Here is a 15,225-nt window from a genome sequence, read left to right on the forward strand (position 1 = left end):
TAGGTGGTGTATCAGAGTGTTAGGTGGTGTAACAGAGTGTTAGGTGGTGTAACAGAGTGTTAGGTGGTGTAACAGAGTGTTAGGTGGTGTATCAGAGTGTTAGGTGGTGTATCTGACTGTATCCTGTTAGGTGGTGTAACAGAGTGTTAGGTGGTGTAACAGAGTGTTAGGTGGTGTATCAGAGTGTTAGGTGGTGTAACAGAGTGTTAGGTGGTGTATCAGAGTGTTAGGTGGTGTATCAGAGTGTTAGGTGGTGTAACAGAGTGTTAGGTGGTGTAACAGAGTGTTAGGTGGTGTAACAGAGTGTTAGGTGGTGTGACAGAGTGTTAGGTGGTGTAACAGAGTGTGTACGTGTCGTACTGACCGAGCCGAGGCCTTAGCTTCTAGAAGGCCATACAGGCTGTGCATGTTGTAGTGAGACGAGGTCTTCTGGACAGCAGAGGCACACAGAGTCTTAGCCCTCAACAACCCTCCTAATATACCTAGAGGGAGAGAGAGGGAGAAGTGAGAGAGAAATGAGAGAGAGGTGAGAGAGAAGTGAGAGAGGTGAGAGAGAAGTGAGAGAGGTGAGAGAGAAGTGAGAGAGGTGAGAGAGAAGTGAGAGAGAAATGAGAGAGAGGTGAGAGAGAAGTGAGAGAGAGGTGAGAGAGAAATGAGAGAGAGGTGAGAGAGAAGTGAGAGAGAGAGAAATGAGAGAGAGGTGAGAGAGTTGAGAGAACGAGAGGTGGAAGAGAGCAAGATGAGAGAGGTGTGTGTGTCTCACCAGGTGTGTACGGAGGGTTCTCCAGCTCGGTGTCAGGACAGCCAACGGTCGACCCGTCCACGAAGCTAGATGGCTCGTTCATGTCCTAGGCAAGAAGTGAGAGGGGTCAGAGGGCAAAGCCGTTCACAATATCTGACTCCAGACTGAAACAGGAAAACACACACACGGTTAGATGACAGCGCACACACACACACACACACACACACACACACACACACACACACACACACACACACACACACACACACACACACACACACACACACACACACACACACACACACACACACACACACACACACACACACACACTCTTACGTACGATCCAGAGTCCGTCGAAGGGAACTTTGTCGTGGAACCTCTTGAGATTGTCGTACCACCACTCATGGGTCACATCATCAGAGAAATCAGGAAACGCTGTCAGACCTGGCCACACCTGGGAGAGGTGAACAACATAGGAGAGGAGAGGAGAGGTGAACAACATAGGAGAGGAGAGGAGAGGAGAGAGGTGAACAACATAGGAGAGGAGAGGAGAGGTGAACAACATAGGAGAGAGAGAGAGGTGAACAACATAGGAGAGGAGAGAGAGGTGAACAACATAGGAGAGAGAGAGAGGTGAACAACATAGGAGAGGAGAGGAGAGGAGAGAGGTGAACAACATAGGAGAGGAGAGAGAGGTGAACAACATAGGAGAGAGAGAGAGAGAGGAGAGAGGTGAACAACATAGGAGAGGAGAGAGAGAGAGAGAGAGGGTGAACAACATAGGAGAGGAGAGAGAGGAGAACAACATAGGAGAGGAGAGGAGAGAGAGAGAGAGGTGAACAACATAGGAGAGGAGAGGAGAGGAGAGAGGTGAACAACATAGGAGAGGAGAGAGAGGAGAACAACATAGGAGAGGAGAGAGAGAGAGAGAGGTGAACAACATAGGAGAGGAGAGAGAGGTGAACAACATAGGAGAGGAGAGAGAGAGGTGAACAACATAGGAGAGGAGAGAGAGGTGAACAACATAGGAGAGGAGAGAGAGAGTGAACAACATAGGAGAGGAGAGAGAGGTGAACAACATAGGAGAGGAGAGAGAGGTGAACAACATAGGAGAGAGAGAGAGAACAACATAGGAGAGAGAGAGAGTGAACAACATAGGAGAGGAGAGAGAGAGGTGAACAACATAGGAGAGGAGAGAGAGAGAGAGAGAGAGGTGAACAACATAGGAGAGGAGAGAGAGGTGAACAACATAGGAGAGGAGAGAGAGAGGTGAACAACATAGGAGAGGAGAGAGAGGTGAACAACATAGGAGAGGAGAGAGAGAGGTGAACAACATAGGAGAGGAGAGAGAGGTGAACAACATAGGAGAGGAGAGAGAGGTGAACAACATAGGAGAGAGAGAGAGGTGAACAACATAGGAGAGGAGAGAGAGAGAGGTGAACAACATAGGAGAGAGAGGAGAGGAGAGAGGTGAACAACATAGGAGAGGAGAGGAGAGAGAGAGAGGTGAACAACATAGGAGAGAGAGAGAGAGAGAGGTGAACAACATAGGAGAGGAGAGAGAGAGAGAGAGAGTGAACAACATAGGAGAGGAGAGAGAGTGAACAACATAGGAGAGGAGAGAGAGGTGAACAACATAGGAGAGGAGAGAGAGAGGTGAACAACATAGGAGAGGAGAGGAGAGAGAGGTGAACAACATAGGAGAGAGAGAGAGGTGAACAACATAGGAGAGAGAGAGAGAGAGGTGAACAACATAGGAGAGGAGAGAGAGAGAGGTGAACAACATAGGAGAGGAGAGAGAGGTGAACAACATAGGAGAGGAGAGAGAGAGAGAGAGGTGAACAACATAGGAGAGAGAGAGAGGTGAACAACATAGGAGAGAGAGAGAGGTGAACAACATAGGAGAGAGAGAGAGAGAGAGGTGAACAACATAGGAGAGAGAGAGAGAGAGAGTGAACAACATAGGAGAGAGAGAGAGGTGAACAACATAGGAGAGGAGAGAGAGGAGGTGAACAACATAGGAGAGAGAGAGAGAGGTGAACAACATAGGAGAGAGAGAGAGAGAGGTGAACAACATAGGAGAGAGAGAGAGGTGAACAACATAGGAGAGAGAGAGAGAGAGAGAGTGAACAACATAGGAGAGAGAGAGAGAGGTGAACAACATAGGAGAGAGAGAGAGAGAGAGAGAACAACATAGGAGAGGAGAGAGAGGTGAACAACATAGGAGAGGAGAGAGAGAGAGAGTGAACAACATAGGAGAGAGAGGAGAGAGAGAGGTGAACAACATAGGAGAGAGAGAGGTGAACAACATAGGAGAGAGAGAGAGAGTGAACAACATAGGAGAGAGAGAGAGAGAGGTGAACAACATAGGAGAGAGAGAGGTGAACAACATAGGAGAGAGAGAGAGAGTGAACAACATAGGAGAGAGAGAGAGAGGTGAACAACATAGGAGAGGAGAGAGAGGTGAACAACATAGGAGAGGAGAGGAGAGGAGAGAGGTGAACAACATAGGAGAGGAGAGAGAGAGGTGAACAACATAGGAGAGAGAGAGAGAGAGAGGTGAACAACATAGGAGAGAGAGAGAGAGGTGAACAACATAGGAGAGAGAGAGAGAGGTGAACAACATAGGAGAGAGAGAGAGAGAGGTGAACAACATAGGAGAGAGAGAGAGGTGAACAACATAGGAGAGAGAGAGAGGTGAACAACATAGGAGAGGAGAGGAGAGGTGAACAACATAGGAGAGAGAGAGAGGGTGAACAACATAGGAGAGAGAGAGAGAGTGAACAACATAGGAGAGAGAGAGAGAGAGGTGAACAACATAGGAGAGGAGAGAGAGAGAGAGAGAGAGAGAGGTGAACAACATAGGAGAGAGAGAGAGAGAGAGGTGAACAACATAGGAGAGGAGAGAGAGAGAGAGGTGAACAACATAGGAGAGAGAGAGAGAGGGGTGAACAACATAGGAGAGAGAGAGAGAGGTGAACAACATAGGAGAGGAGAGAGAGAGGGTGAACAACATAGGAGAGAGAGAGAGAGGTGAACAACATAGGAGAGAGAGAGAGAGAGGGTGAACAACATAGGAGAGAGAGAGAGAGAGAGAGGTGAACAACATAGGAGAGAGAGAGAGGTGAACAACATAGGAGAGAGAGAGAGAGGTGAACAACATAGGAGAGAGAGAGAGAGGTGAACAACATAGGAGAGGAGAGAGAGAGAGAGAGAGTGAACAACATAGGAGAGAGAGAGAGGTGAACAACATAGGAGAGAGAGAGAGAGGTGAACAACATAGGAGAGGAGAGAGAGAGGTGAACAACATAGGAGAGAGAGAGAGGTGAACAACATAGGAGAGGAGAGAGAGAGAGAGAGAGAGAGAGGTGAACAACATAGGAGAGAGAGAGAGAGAGAGGTGAACAACATAGGAGAGGAGAGAGAGAGAGAGAGAGGTGAACAACATAGGAGAGAGAGAGAGAGAGGTGAACAACATAGGAGAGAGAGAGAGGTGAACAACATAGGAGAGGAGAGGAGAGAGAGGTGAACAACATAGGAGAGGAGAGGAGAGGAGAGAGAGGTGAACAACATAGGAGAGAGAGAGAGAGAGAGGTGAACAACATAGGAGAGGAGAGAGAGAGAGAGGTGAACAACATAGGAGAGAGAGAGAGGTGAACAACATAGGAGAGAGAGAGAGGAGGTGAACAACATAGGAGAGGAGAGAGAGGTGAACAACATAGGAGAGGAGAGAGAGAGAGAGAGAGAGGTGAACAACATAGGAGAGAGAGAGAGAGAGGTGAACAACATAGGAGAGAGAGAGAGGTGAACAACATAGGAGAGGAGAGAGAGGTGAACAACATAGGAGAGGAGAGGAGAGGAGAGGAGAGAGAGGTGAACAACATAGGAGAGGAGAGAGAGAGAGGTGAACAACATAGGAGAGAGAGAGAGAGAGAGGTGAACAACATAGGAGAGGAGAGAGAGAGAGAGGTGAACAACATAGGAGAGAGAGAGAGAGAGGTGAACAACATAGGAGAGAGAGAGAGAGGTGAACAACATAGGAGAGAGAGAGAGGTGAACAACATAGGAGAGAGAGAGAGGTGAACAACATAGGAGAGGAGAGAGGTGAACAACATAGGAGAGAGAGAGAGAGGTGAACAACATAGGAGAGGAGAGGAGAGGAGAGGGTGAACAACATAGGAGAGAGAGGTGAACAACATAGGAGAGAGAGAGAGAGAGAGTGAACAACATAGGAGAGAGAGAGAGAGGTGAACAACATAGGAGAGAGAGAGAGAGAGGTGAACAACATAGGAGAGGAGAGGAGAGAGAGGTGAACAACATAGGAGAGGAGAGAGAGGAGAGGAGAACAACATAGGAGAGGAGAGAGAGGGAGGTGAACAACAGAGGAGAGAGAGAGAGAGGTGAACAACATAGGAGAGAGAGAGAGAGAACAACAGGAGAGAGAGAGAGGTGAACAACATAGGAGAGAGAGAGAGGTGAACAACATAGGAGAGAGGAGAGAGAGGTGAACAAGGAGAGAGGAGGAGAGAGGAGAGAGAGAGGTGAACAACATAGGAGAGAGAGAGAGAGGTGAACAACATAGGAGAGGAGAGAGAGAGAGAGGTGAACAACATAGGAGAGGAGAGAGAGAGGTGAACAACATAGGAGAGAGAGAGAGAGTGAACAACATAGGAGAGAGAGAGAGAGTGAACAACATAGGAGAGAGAGAGAGAGAGGTGAACAACATAGGAGAGAGAGAGAGAGGTGAACAACATAGGAGAGAGAGAGAGGTGAACAACATAGGAGAGGAGAGAGGTGAACAACATAGGAGAGGAGAGGAGAGGAGAGGAGAGGAGAGGAGAGAGAGGTGAACAACATAGGAGAGGAGAGAGAGAGAGGTGAACAACATAGGAGAGGAGAGGAGAGGAGAGAGAGAGAGGTGAACAACATAGGAGAGAGAGAGAGAGAGGTGAACAACATAGGAGAGAGAGAGAGAGAGAGGTGAACAACATAGGAGAGAGAGAGAGAGAGAGGTGAACAACATAGGAGAGAGAGAGAGAGAGGTGAACAACATAGGAGAGAGAGAGAGAGGTGAACAACATAGGAGAGAGAGAGAGAGGTGAACAACATAGGAGAGAGAGAGAGAGAGAGGTGAACAACATAGGAGAGAGAGAGAGAGTGAACAACATAGGAGAGAGAGAGGTGAACAACATAGGAGAGGAGAGAGAGGTGAACAACATAGGAGAGAGAGAGAGAGAGAGAGGTGAACAACATAGGAGAGGAGAGAGGTGAACAACATAGGAGAGGAGAGAGAGGTGAACAACATAGGAGAGAGAGAGAGAGGTGAACAACATAGGAGAGGAGAGAGGTGAACAACATAGGAGAGAGAGAACATAGAGAGAGAGAGAGAGAGAGGTGAACAACATAGGAGAGAGAGAGAGGTGAACAACATAGGAGAGAGAGAGAGAGGTGAACAACATAGGAGAGAGAGAGGTGAACAACATAGGAGAGAGAGAGAGAGTGAACAACATAGGAGAGAGAGAGAGAGGTGAACAACATAGGAGAGAGAGAGAGAGAGGTGAACAACATAGGAGAGAGAGAGAGGTGAACAACATAGGAGAGAGAGAGAGGTGAACAACATAGGAGAGAGAGAAACAACATAGGAGAGAGAGAGAGAGGTGAACAACATAGGAGAGAGAGGTGAACAACATAGGAGAGAGAGAGAGGTGAACAACATAGGAGAGAGAGAGAGGTGAACAACATAGGAGAGAGAGAGAGGTGAACAACATAGGAGAGAGAGAGAGAGGTGAACAACATAGGAGAGAGAGAGAGAGAGAGGTGAACAACATAGGAGAGAGAGAGAGAGGTGAACAACATAGGAGAGAGAGAGAGAGGTGAACAACATAGGAGAGAGAGAGAGGTGAACAACATAGGAGAGAGAGAGGAGGTGAACAACATAGGAGAGAGAGAGAGAGGTGAACAACATAGGAGAGAGAGAGAGAGTGAACAACATAGGAGAGAGAGAGAGAGAGTGAACAACATAGGAGAGGAGAGAGAGAGAGAGAGGTGAACAACATAGGAGAGAGAGAGAGAGAGGTGAACAACATAGGAGAGAGAGAGAGGTGAACAACATAGGAGAGAGAGAGAGGTGAACAACATAGGAGAGAGAGAGAGGTGAACAACATAGGAGAGGAGAGAGAGAGAGAGGTGAACAACATAGGAGAGAACATAGAGAGAGAGAGAGAGGTGAACAACATAGGAGAGAGAGAGAGGTGAACAACATAGGAGAGAGAGAGAGGTGAACAACATAGGAGAGAGAGAGAGAGGTGAACAACATAGGAGAGAGAGAGAGAGGTGAACAACATAGGAGAGAGAGAGAGGTGAACAACATAGGAGAGAGAGAGAGAGGTGAACAACATAGGAGAGGAGAGAGAGGTGAACAACATAGGAGAGGAGAGAGAGGTGAACAACATAGGAGAGAGAGAGAGAGGTGAACAACATAGGAGAGAGAGAGAGAGGTGAACAACATAGGAGAGAGAGAGAGAGAGAGAGGTGAACAACATAGGAGAGAGAGAGAGGTGAACAACATAGGAGAGAGAGAGAGAGTGAACAACATAGGAGAGAGAGAGGTGAACAACATAGGAGAGAGAGAGAGGTGAACAACATAGGAGAGAGAGAGAGAGGTGAACAACATAGGAGAGAGAGAGAGGTGAACAACATAGGAGAGAGAGAGAGAGGTGAACAACATAGGAGAGAGAGAGAGGTGAACAACATAGGAGAGAGAGAGAGGTGAACAACATAGGAGAGAGAGAGAGAGAGTGAACAACATAGGAGAGAGAGAGAGAGAGGTGAACAACATAGGAGAGAGAGAGAGAGAGAGGTGAACAACATAGGAGAGGAGAGAGAGAGAGGTGAACAACATAGGAGAGAGAGAGAGAGGTGAACAACATAGGAGAGAGAGAGAGAGAGAGGTGAACAACATAGGAGAGAGAGAGAGAGGTGAACAACATAGGAGAGAGAGAGAGAGGTGAACAACATAGGAGAGAGAGAGAGAGGTGAACAACATAGGAGAGGAGAGAGAGGTGAACAACATAGGAGAGGAGAGAGAGAGAGAGAGGTGAACAACATAGGAGAGAGAGAGAGGTGAACAACATAGGAGAGAGAGAGGTGAACAACATAGGAGAGAGAGAGAGGTGAACAACATAGGAGAGAGAGAGAGAGAGGTGAACAACATAGGAGAGGAGAGAGAGGTGAACAACATAGGAGAGGAGAGAGAGGTGAACAACATAGGAGAGAGAGAGAGAGGTGAACAACATAGGAGAGAGAGAGAGAGGTGAACAACATAGGAGAGGAGAGAGAGTGAACAACATAGGAGAGGAGAGAGAGGTGAACAACATAGGAGAGGAGAGAGAGGTGAACAACATAGGAGAGGAGAGAGAGAGAGTGAACAACATAGGAGAGAGAGAGAGAGGTGAACAACATAGGAGAGAGAGAGAGGTGAACAACATAGGAGAGAGAGAGAGAGGTGAACAACATAGGAGAGAGAGAGAGAGGTGAACAACATAGGAGAGAGAGAGAGAGGTGAACAACATAGGAGAGAGAGAGAGGTGAACAACATAGGAGAGAGAGAGAGGTGAACAACATAGGAGAGAGAGAGAGGGTGAACAACATAGGAGAGAGAGAGAGAGGTGAACAACATAGGAGAGAGAGAGAGAGGTGAACAACATAGGAGAGAGAGAGAGGTGAACAACATAGGAGAGAGAGAGAGAGGTGAACAACATAGGAGAGAGAGAGAGAGGTGAACAACATAGGAGAGAGAGAGAGGTGAACAACATAGGAGAGAGAGAGAGAGGTGAACAACATAGGAGAGAGAGAGAGAGGTGAACAACATAGGAGAGGAGAGAGAGAGGTGAACAACATAGGAGAGAGAGAGAGGTGAACAACATAGGAGAGAGAGAGAGAGGTGAACAACATAGGAGAGAGAGAGAGAGAGGTGAACAACATAGGAGAGAGAGAGAGAGAGGTGAACAACATAGGAGAGAGAGAGAGAGGGTGAACAACATAGGAGAGAGAGAGAGAGGTGAACAACATAGGAGAGAGAGAGAGAGAACAACATAGGAGAGAGAGAGGTGAACAACATAGGAGAGAGAGAGAGAGAGGTGAACAACATAGGAGAGGAGAGGAGAGGAGAGAGAGGTGAACAACATAGGAGAGAGAGAGAGAGGTGAACAACATAGGAGAGGAGAGAGAGGTGAACAACATAGGAGAGAGAGAGAGAGGTGAACAACATAGGAGAGAGAGAGAGAGGTGAACAACATAGGAGAGAGAGAGAGAGGTGAACAACATAGGAGAGAGAGAGAGGTGAACAACATAGGAGAGGAGAGAGAGAGGTGAACAACATAGGAGAGAGAGAGAGAGGTGAACAACATAGGAGAGAGAGAGAGGTGAACAACATAGGAGAGAGAGAGAGAGGTGAACAACATAGGAGAGAGAGAGAGGTGAACAACATAGGAGAGAGAGAGAGAGGTGAACAACATAGGAGAGAGAGAGAGAGGTGAACAACATAGGAGAGAGAGAGAGGTGAACAACATAGGAGAGGAGAGAGAGGTGAACAACATAGGAGAGGAGAGAGAGAGGTGAACAACAGAGGAGAGAGAGAGAGAGGGTGAACAACATAGGAGAGAGAGAGAGGTGAACAACATAGGAGAGAGAGAGAGAGGTGAACAACATAGGAGAGAGAGAGAGAGTGAACAACATAGGAGAGAGAGAGAGAGAGGTGAACAACATAGGAGAGAGAGAGAGAGGTGAACAACATAGGAGAGAGAGAGAGAGAGGTGAACAACATAGGAGAGGAGAGGAGAGGAGAGGAGAGGTGAACAACATAGGAGAGGAGAGAGAGAGAGGTGAACAACATAGGAGAGGAGAGAGAGGTGAACAACATAGGAGAGGAGAGGAGAGAGAGAGAGGTGAACAACATAAGAGAGGAGAGAGAGGTGAACAACATAGGAGAGGAGAGGAGAGAGAGAGAGAGGTGAACAACATAGGAGAGGAGAGAGAGGTGAACAACATAGGAGAGGAGAGAGAGGTGAACAACATAGGAGAGGAGAGAGAGGTGAACAACATAGGAGAGGAGAGGAGAGGAGAGGAGGTGAACAACATAGGAGAGGAGAGAGAGGTGAACAACATAGGAGAGAGAGAGAGAGAGAGGTGAACAACATAGGAGAGGAGAGGAGAGAGAGGTGAACAACATAGGAGAGAGAGAGGAGAGAGAGGTGAACAACATAGGAGAGGAGAGAGAGGTGAACAACATAGGAGAGGAGAGAGAGGTGAACAACATAGGAGAGGAGAGGAGAGGAACAACAGAGGAGAGAGAGAGAGAGAGGTGAACAACATAGGAGAGAGAGAGAGAGGTGAACAACATAGGAGAGAGAGAGTGAACAACATAGGAGAGAGAGAGAGAGGTGAACAACATAGGAGAGGAGAGAGAGAGGAGAGGTGAACAACATAGGAGAGAGAGAGAGAGAGAGGTGAACAACATAGGAGAGAGAGAGAGAGAGAGGTGAACAACATAGGAGAGAGAGAGAGAGGTGAACAACATAGGAGAGAGAGAGAGAGAGAGAGGTGAACAACATAGGAGAGAGAGAGAGAGGTGAACAACATAGGAGAGAGAGAGAGAGGTGAACAACATAGGAGAGAGAGAGAGGTGAACAACATAGGAGAGAGAGAGAGAGAGAGGTGAACAACATAGGAGAGAGAGAGAGAGAGAGGTGAACAACATAGGAGAGAGAGAGAGAGGTGAACAACATAGGAGAGAGAGGTGAACAACATAGGAGAGAGAGGTGAACAACATAGGAGAGAGAGAGAGAGAGAGGTGAACAACATAGAGAGAGAGAGAGGTGAACAACATAGGAGAGAGAGGTGAACAACATAGGAGAGAGAGGTGAACAACATAGGAGAGAGAGAGAGAGAGGTGAACAACATAGGAGAGAGAGAGGTGAACAACATAGGAGAGAGAGGTGAACAACATAGGAGAGAGAGGTGAACAACATAGGAGAGAGAGGTGAACAACATAGGAGAGAGAGAGGTGAACAACATAGGAGAGAGAGGTGAACAACATAGGAGAGAGAGGTGAACAACATAGGAGAGAGAGAGAGAGAGGTGAACAACATAGGAGAGAGAGGTGAACAACATAGGAGAGAGAGAGAGAGTGAACAACATAGGAGAGAGAGAGAGGTGAACAACATAGGAGAGAGAGGTGAACAACATAGGAGAGGAGAGAGGTCAAGGTAAAAAGGTAAAAGAGAGGTAGTTATCCCACAGAAACAAACACAGGTAAAAGAGGCTGGAGCAGAGGGGAGGCGCAGTAACCCATTTTAGAGGTTAATGGTCTTGCTCAAGGGCACAATGGCAGGCAGGATACGGCATGTAGCTGTCAATCCACTCCCTCCAGCTGCTGGTCCATCTCTCTCTAACCTCCAGCTGCTGGTCCATCTCTCTCTAACCTCTAGGAGACCCTAAGCTGCCTCTCTCTCTAACCTCTAGGAGACCTCCAGCTGCTGGTCCATCTCTCTCTAACCTCTAGGAGACCTCCAGCTGCTGATCCATCTTTCTCTAACCTCTAGGAGACCTCCAGCTGCTGGTCCATCTCTCTCTAACCTCCAGGAGATCTCCAGCTACTGGTCCATCTCTCTCTAACCTCCAGCTGCTGGTCCATCTCCCTCTAACCTCTAGGAGACCTCCAGCTGCATCTCTCTCTAACCTCCAGGAGACCTCCAGCTGCTGGTCCATCTCTCTCTAACATCTAGGAGACCTCCAGCTGCTGGTCCATCTCTCTCTAACATCTAGGAGACCTCCAGCTGCTGGTCCATCTCTCTCTAACCTCTAGGAGACCTCCAGCTGCTGGTCCATCTCTCTCTAACCTCTAGGAGACCTCCAGCTGCTGGTCCATCTCTCTCTAACCCCCAGCTGCTGGTCCATCTCTCTCTAACCTCCAGGAGATCTCCAGCTGCTGGTCCATCTCTCTCTAACCTCTAGGAGATCTCCAGCTGCATCTCTCTCTAACCTCTAGGAGATCTCCAGCTGCTGGTCCATCTCAGGAGTGAGTAAGTACCAAACAGATAGAACGTGCACAGAACCTGGGATTGGAACCTTTAGAGGTGAGTGTGTTTCCATCTGTGTGTGTCTCCCTACCTTCCTGGTGAGTGTGTGTCCATCTGTGTGTGTTTGTCCATCTGTGTGTGTTTCCATCTGTGTGTGTGTGTCTCCCTACCTTCCCGATGATTGTGCTTCCATCTGTGTGGTTGATGAAGACTCCTCTCCTCAGACCTTCGTCATACGGCCAGTACCCTCCTTCTGGCTGGACACTACTGATACCCGGGTCCTGTAGAGGGAGGAGAGGGTTAATACCCCTAGAGGGGGGAGGAGAGGGTTAATACCCCTAGAGGGAGGAGGAGAGGGTTAGTACCCCTAGAGGGGGGAGGAGAGGGTTAGTACCCCTAGAGGGGGGAGGAGAGGGTTAATACCCCTAGAGGGGGAGGAGGAGGGTTAATACCCCTAGAGGGGGAGGAGGAGAGGGTTAATACCCCTAGAGGGGGAGGAGGAGGAGAGGGGGAGGAGGAGAGGGGTTAATACCCCTAGAGGGGGAGGAGGAGAGGGTTAATACCCCTAGATGGGGGGAGGAGGAGAGGGTTAAAACCCCTAGAGGGGGGGAGGAGAGGGGGTTAAACCCCTAGAGGGGAGGAGGAGAGGGTTAATACCCCTAGAGGGGGGAGGAGGGGTTAATAGAGGGGAGGAGGAGAGGGTTAATACCCCTAGAGGGGGAGGAGGAGAGGGTTAATACCCCTAGAGGGGGAGGAGGAGAGGGGGAGGAGGGGGTTAATACCCCTAGAGGGGGAGGAGAGGGTTAATACCCCTAGAGGGGGAGGAGGGTTAATACCCCTAGAGGGGAGGAGGAGAGGGTTAGTACCCCTAGAGGGGGGAGGAGGAGAGGGGTTAATACCCCTAGAGGGGGAGGAGGAGAGGGTTAATACCCCTAGAGGGGGAGGAGGAGAGGGTTAATACCCCTAGAGGGGGGGAGGAGAGGGTTAATACCCCTAGAGGGGGAGGAGGAGAGGGTTAATACCCCTAGAGGGGGAGGAGGAGAGGGTTAATACCCCTAGAGGGGGAGGAGGAGAGGGTTAGTACCCCTAGAGGGGGAGGAGGAGAGGGTTAATACCCCTAGAGGGGGAGGAGGAGGAGGGGTTAATACCCCTAGAGGGGGGAGGAGGAGAGGGTTAATACCCCTAGAGGGGGGAGGAGAGGGTTAATACCCCTAGAGGGGGAGGAGGAGAGGGTTAATACCCCTAGAGGGGGAGGAGGAGAGGGTTAATACCCCTAGAGGGGGAGGAGAGGGGAGAGGGGTTAGCACCCCTAGAGGGGGAGGAGGAGAGGGTTAGACCCCTAGAGGGGGAGGAGGAGAGGGTTAGAGGGGGAGGGGGAGGAGGGGTTAATACCCCTAGAGGGGAGGAGGAGAGGGTTAATACCCCTAGAGGGGGAGGAGGGTTAGGAGGGGGAGGAGGAGAGGGTTAGTACCCCTAGAGGGGAGGAGGAGAGGGTTAATACCCCTAGAGGGGGAGGAGAGGGTTAGTACCCCTAGAGGGGGGGAGGAGAGGGTTAATACCCCTAGAGGGGGGAGGAGAGGGTTAGTACCCCTAGAGGGGGAGGAGGAGAGGGTTAATACCCCTAGAGGGGGAGGAGGAGAGGGTTAAAACCCCTAGAGGGGGAGGAGGAGAGGGTTAATACCCCTAGAGGGGGAGGAGGAGGGGTTAAACCCCTAGAGGGGGGAGGAGAGGGTTAAACCCCTAGAGGGGGAGGAGGAGAGGGTTAGTACCCCTAGAGGGGAGGAGGAGAGAGGGGGAGGAGAGGGTTAGTACCCCTAGAGGGGGAGGAGGAGAGGGTTAATAGAGGGGGAGGAGGAGGGGTTAATACCCCTAGAGGGGGAGGAGGAGAGGGTTAATACCCCTAGAGGGGGAGGAGGAGAGGGTTAGTACCCCTAGAGGGGGAGGAGGAGAGGGTTAATACCCCTAGAGGGGAGGAGGAGGAGAGGGTTAGTACCCCTAGAGGGGGAGGAGGAGAGGGTTAGTACCCCTAGAGGGGGAGGAGGAGAGGGTTAATACCCCTAGAGGGGGAGGAGGAGAGGGTTAAACCCCTAGAGGGGGAGGAGGAGAGGGTTAAAACCCCTAGAGGGGGAGGAGGAGAGGGTTAAAACCCCTAGAGGGGGAGGAGGAGAGGGTTAAAACCCCTAGAGGGGAGGAGGAGAGGGTTAATACCCCTAGAGGGGGAGGAGGAGAGGGTTAATACCCCTAGAGGGGGAGGAGGAGAGGGGTTAATACCCCTAGAGGGGGAGGAGGAGAGGGTTAATACCCCTAGAGGGGGAGGAGGAGAGGGTTAAAACCCCTAGAGGGGGAGGAGGAGAGGGTTAAAACCCCTAGAGGGGGAGGAGAGGGTTAATACCCCTAGAGGGGGAGGAGGAGAGGGTTAATAACCCTAGAGGGGGGAGGAGGAGAGGGTTAGTACCCTAGAGGGGGAGGAGGAGAGGGTTAGTACCCCTAGAGGGGGAGGAGGAGAGGGTTAATACCCTAGAGGGGGAGGAGGAGAGGGTTAAACCCCTAGAGGGGGAGGAGGAGAGGGTTAAAACCCCTAGAGGGGGAGGAGGAGAGGGTTAATACCCCTAGAGGGGGAGGAGGAGAGGGTTAATACCCCTAGAGGGAGGAGGAGAGGGTTAATACCCCTAGAGGGGGGAGGAGGAGAGGGTTAATACCCCTAGAGGGAGGAGGAGAGGGTTAATACCCCTAGAGGGGGGAGGAGGAGAGGGTTAATACCCCTAGAGGGAGGAGGAGAGGGTTAATACCCCTAGAGGGGGGAGGAGAGGGTTAATACCCCTAGAGGGGGAGGAGGAGAGGGTTAATACCCCTAGAGGGGGAGGAGGAGAGGGTTAATACCCCTAGAGGGGGGAGGAGGAGAGGGTTAATACCCCTAGAGGGAGGAGGAGGAGAGGGTTAGTACCCCTAGAGGGGGAAGGAGGAGAGGGTTAGTACCCCTAGAGGGAGGAGGAGAGGGTTAGTACCCCTAGAGGGGGAGGAGGAGAGGGTTAATACCCCTAGAGGGGGAGGAGGAGGGGTTAATACCCCTAGAGGGGGAGGAGGAGAGGGTTAATACCCCTAGAGGGGGAGGAGGAGAGGGTTAATACCCCTAGAGGGGGAGGAGGAGAGGGTTAATACCCCTAGAGGGGGAGGAGGAGAGGGTTAACACCCCTAGAGGGGGAGGAGAGGGTTAATACCCCTAGAGGGGGAGGAGGAGAGGGTTAATACCCCTAGAGGGGGAGGAGGAGAGGGTTAATACCCCTAGAGGGGGAGGAGGAGAGGGGTTAATACCCCTAGAGGGGGAGGAGGAGAGGGTTAATACCCCTAGAGGGGGAGGAGGAGAGGGTTAATACCCCTAGAGGGGGAGGAGGAGAGGGTTAA

General features: G+C 50.3%; 1 protein-coding gene across 1 annotated transcript in view; it reads right to left on the reverse strand.

Annotated features, from left to right (window-relative positions):
* Window positions 1–364: 364 nt before the first annotated feature.
* LOC124003753 (lysosomal alpha-glucosidase-like) overlaps window positions 365–15,225 on the reverse strand; it is a gene marked incomplete at its 3' end in the record, with an annotated part of 32,277 nt that continues 17,416 nt past the window's right edge. Inside the window, 4 exon segments of the mRNA XM_046312305.1 lie at window positions 365–482; window positions 764–848; window positions 1,086–1,199; window positions 11,994–12,104. Coding sequence (XP_046168261.1) covers window positions 365–482; window positions 764–848; window positions 1,086–1,199; window positions 11,994–12,104 — 428 coding nt within the window.

The sequence above is a fragment of the Oncorhynchus gorbuscha genome, linkage group LG18, assembly GCF_021184085.1.
Source record: "Oncorhynchus gorbuscha isolate QuinsamMale2020 ecotype Even-year linkage group LG18, OgorEven_v1.0, whole genome shotgun sequence".
Taxonomy (NCBI): domain Eukaryota; kingdom Metazoa; phylum Chordata; class Actinopteri; order Salmoniformes; family Salmonidae; genus Oncorhynchus; species Oncorhynchus gorbuscha.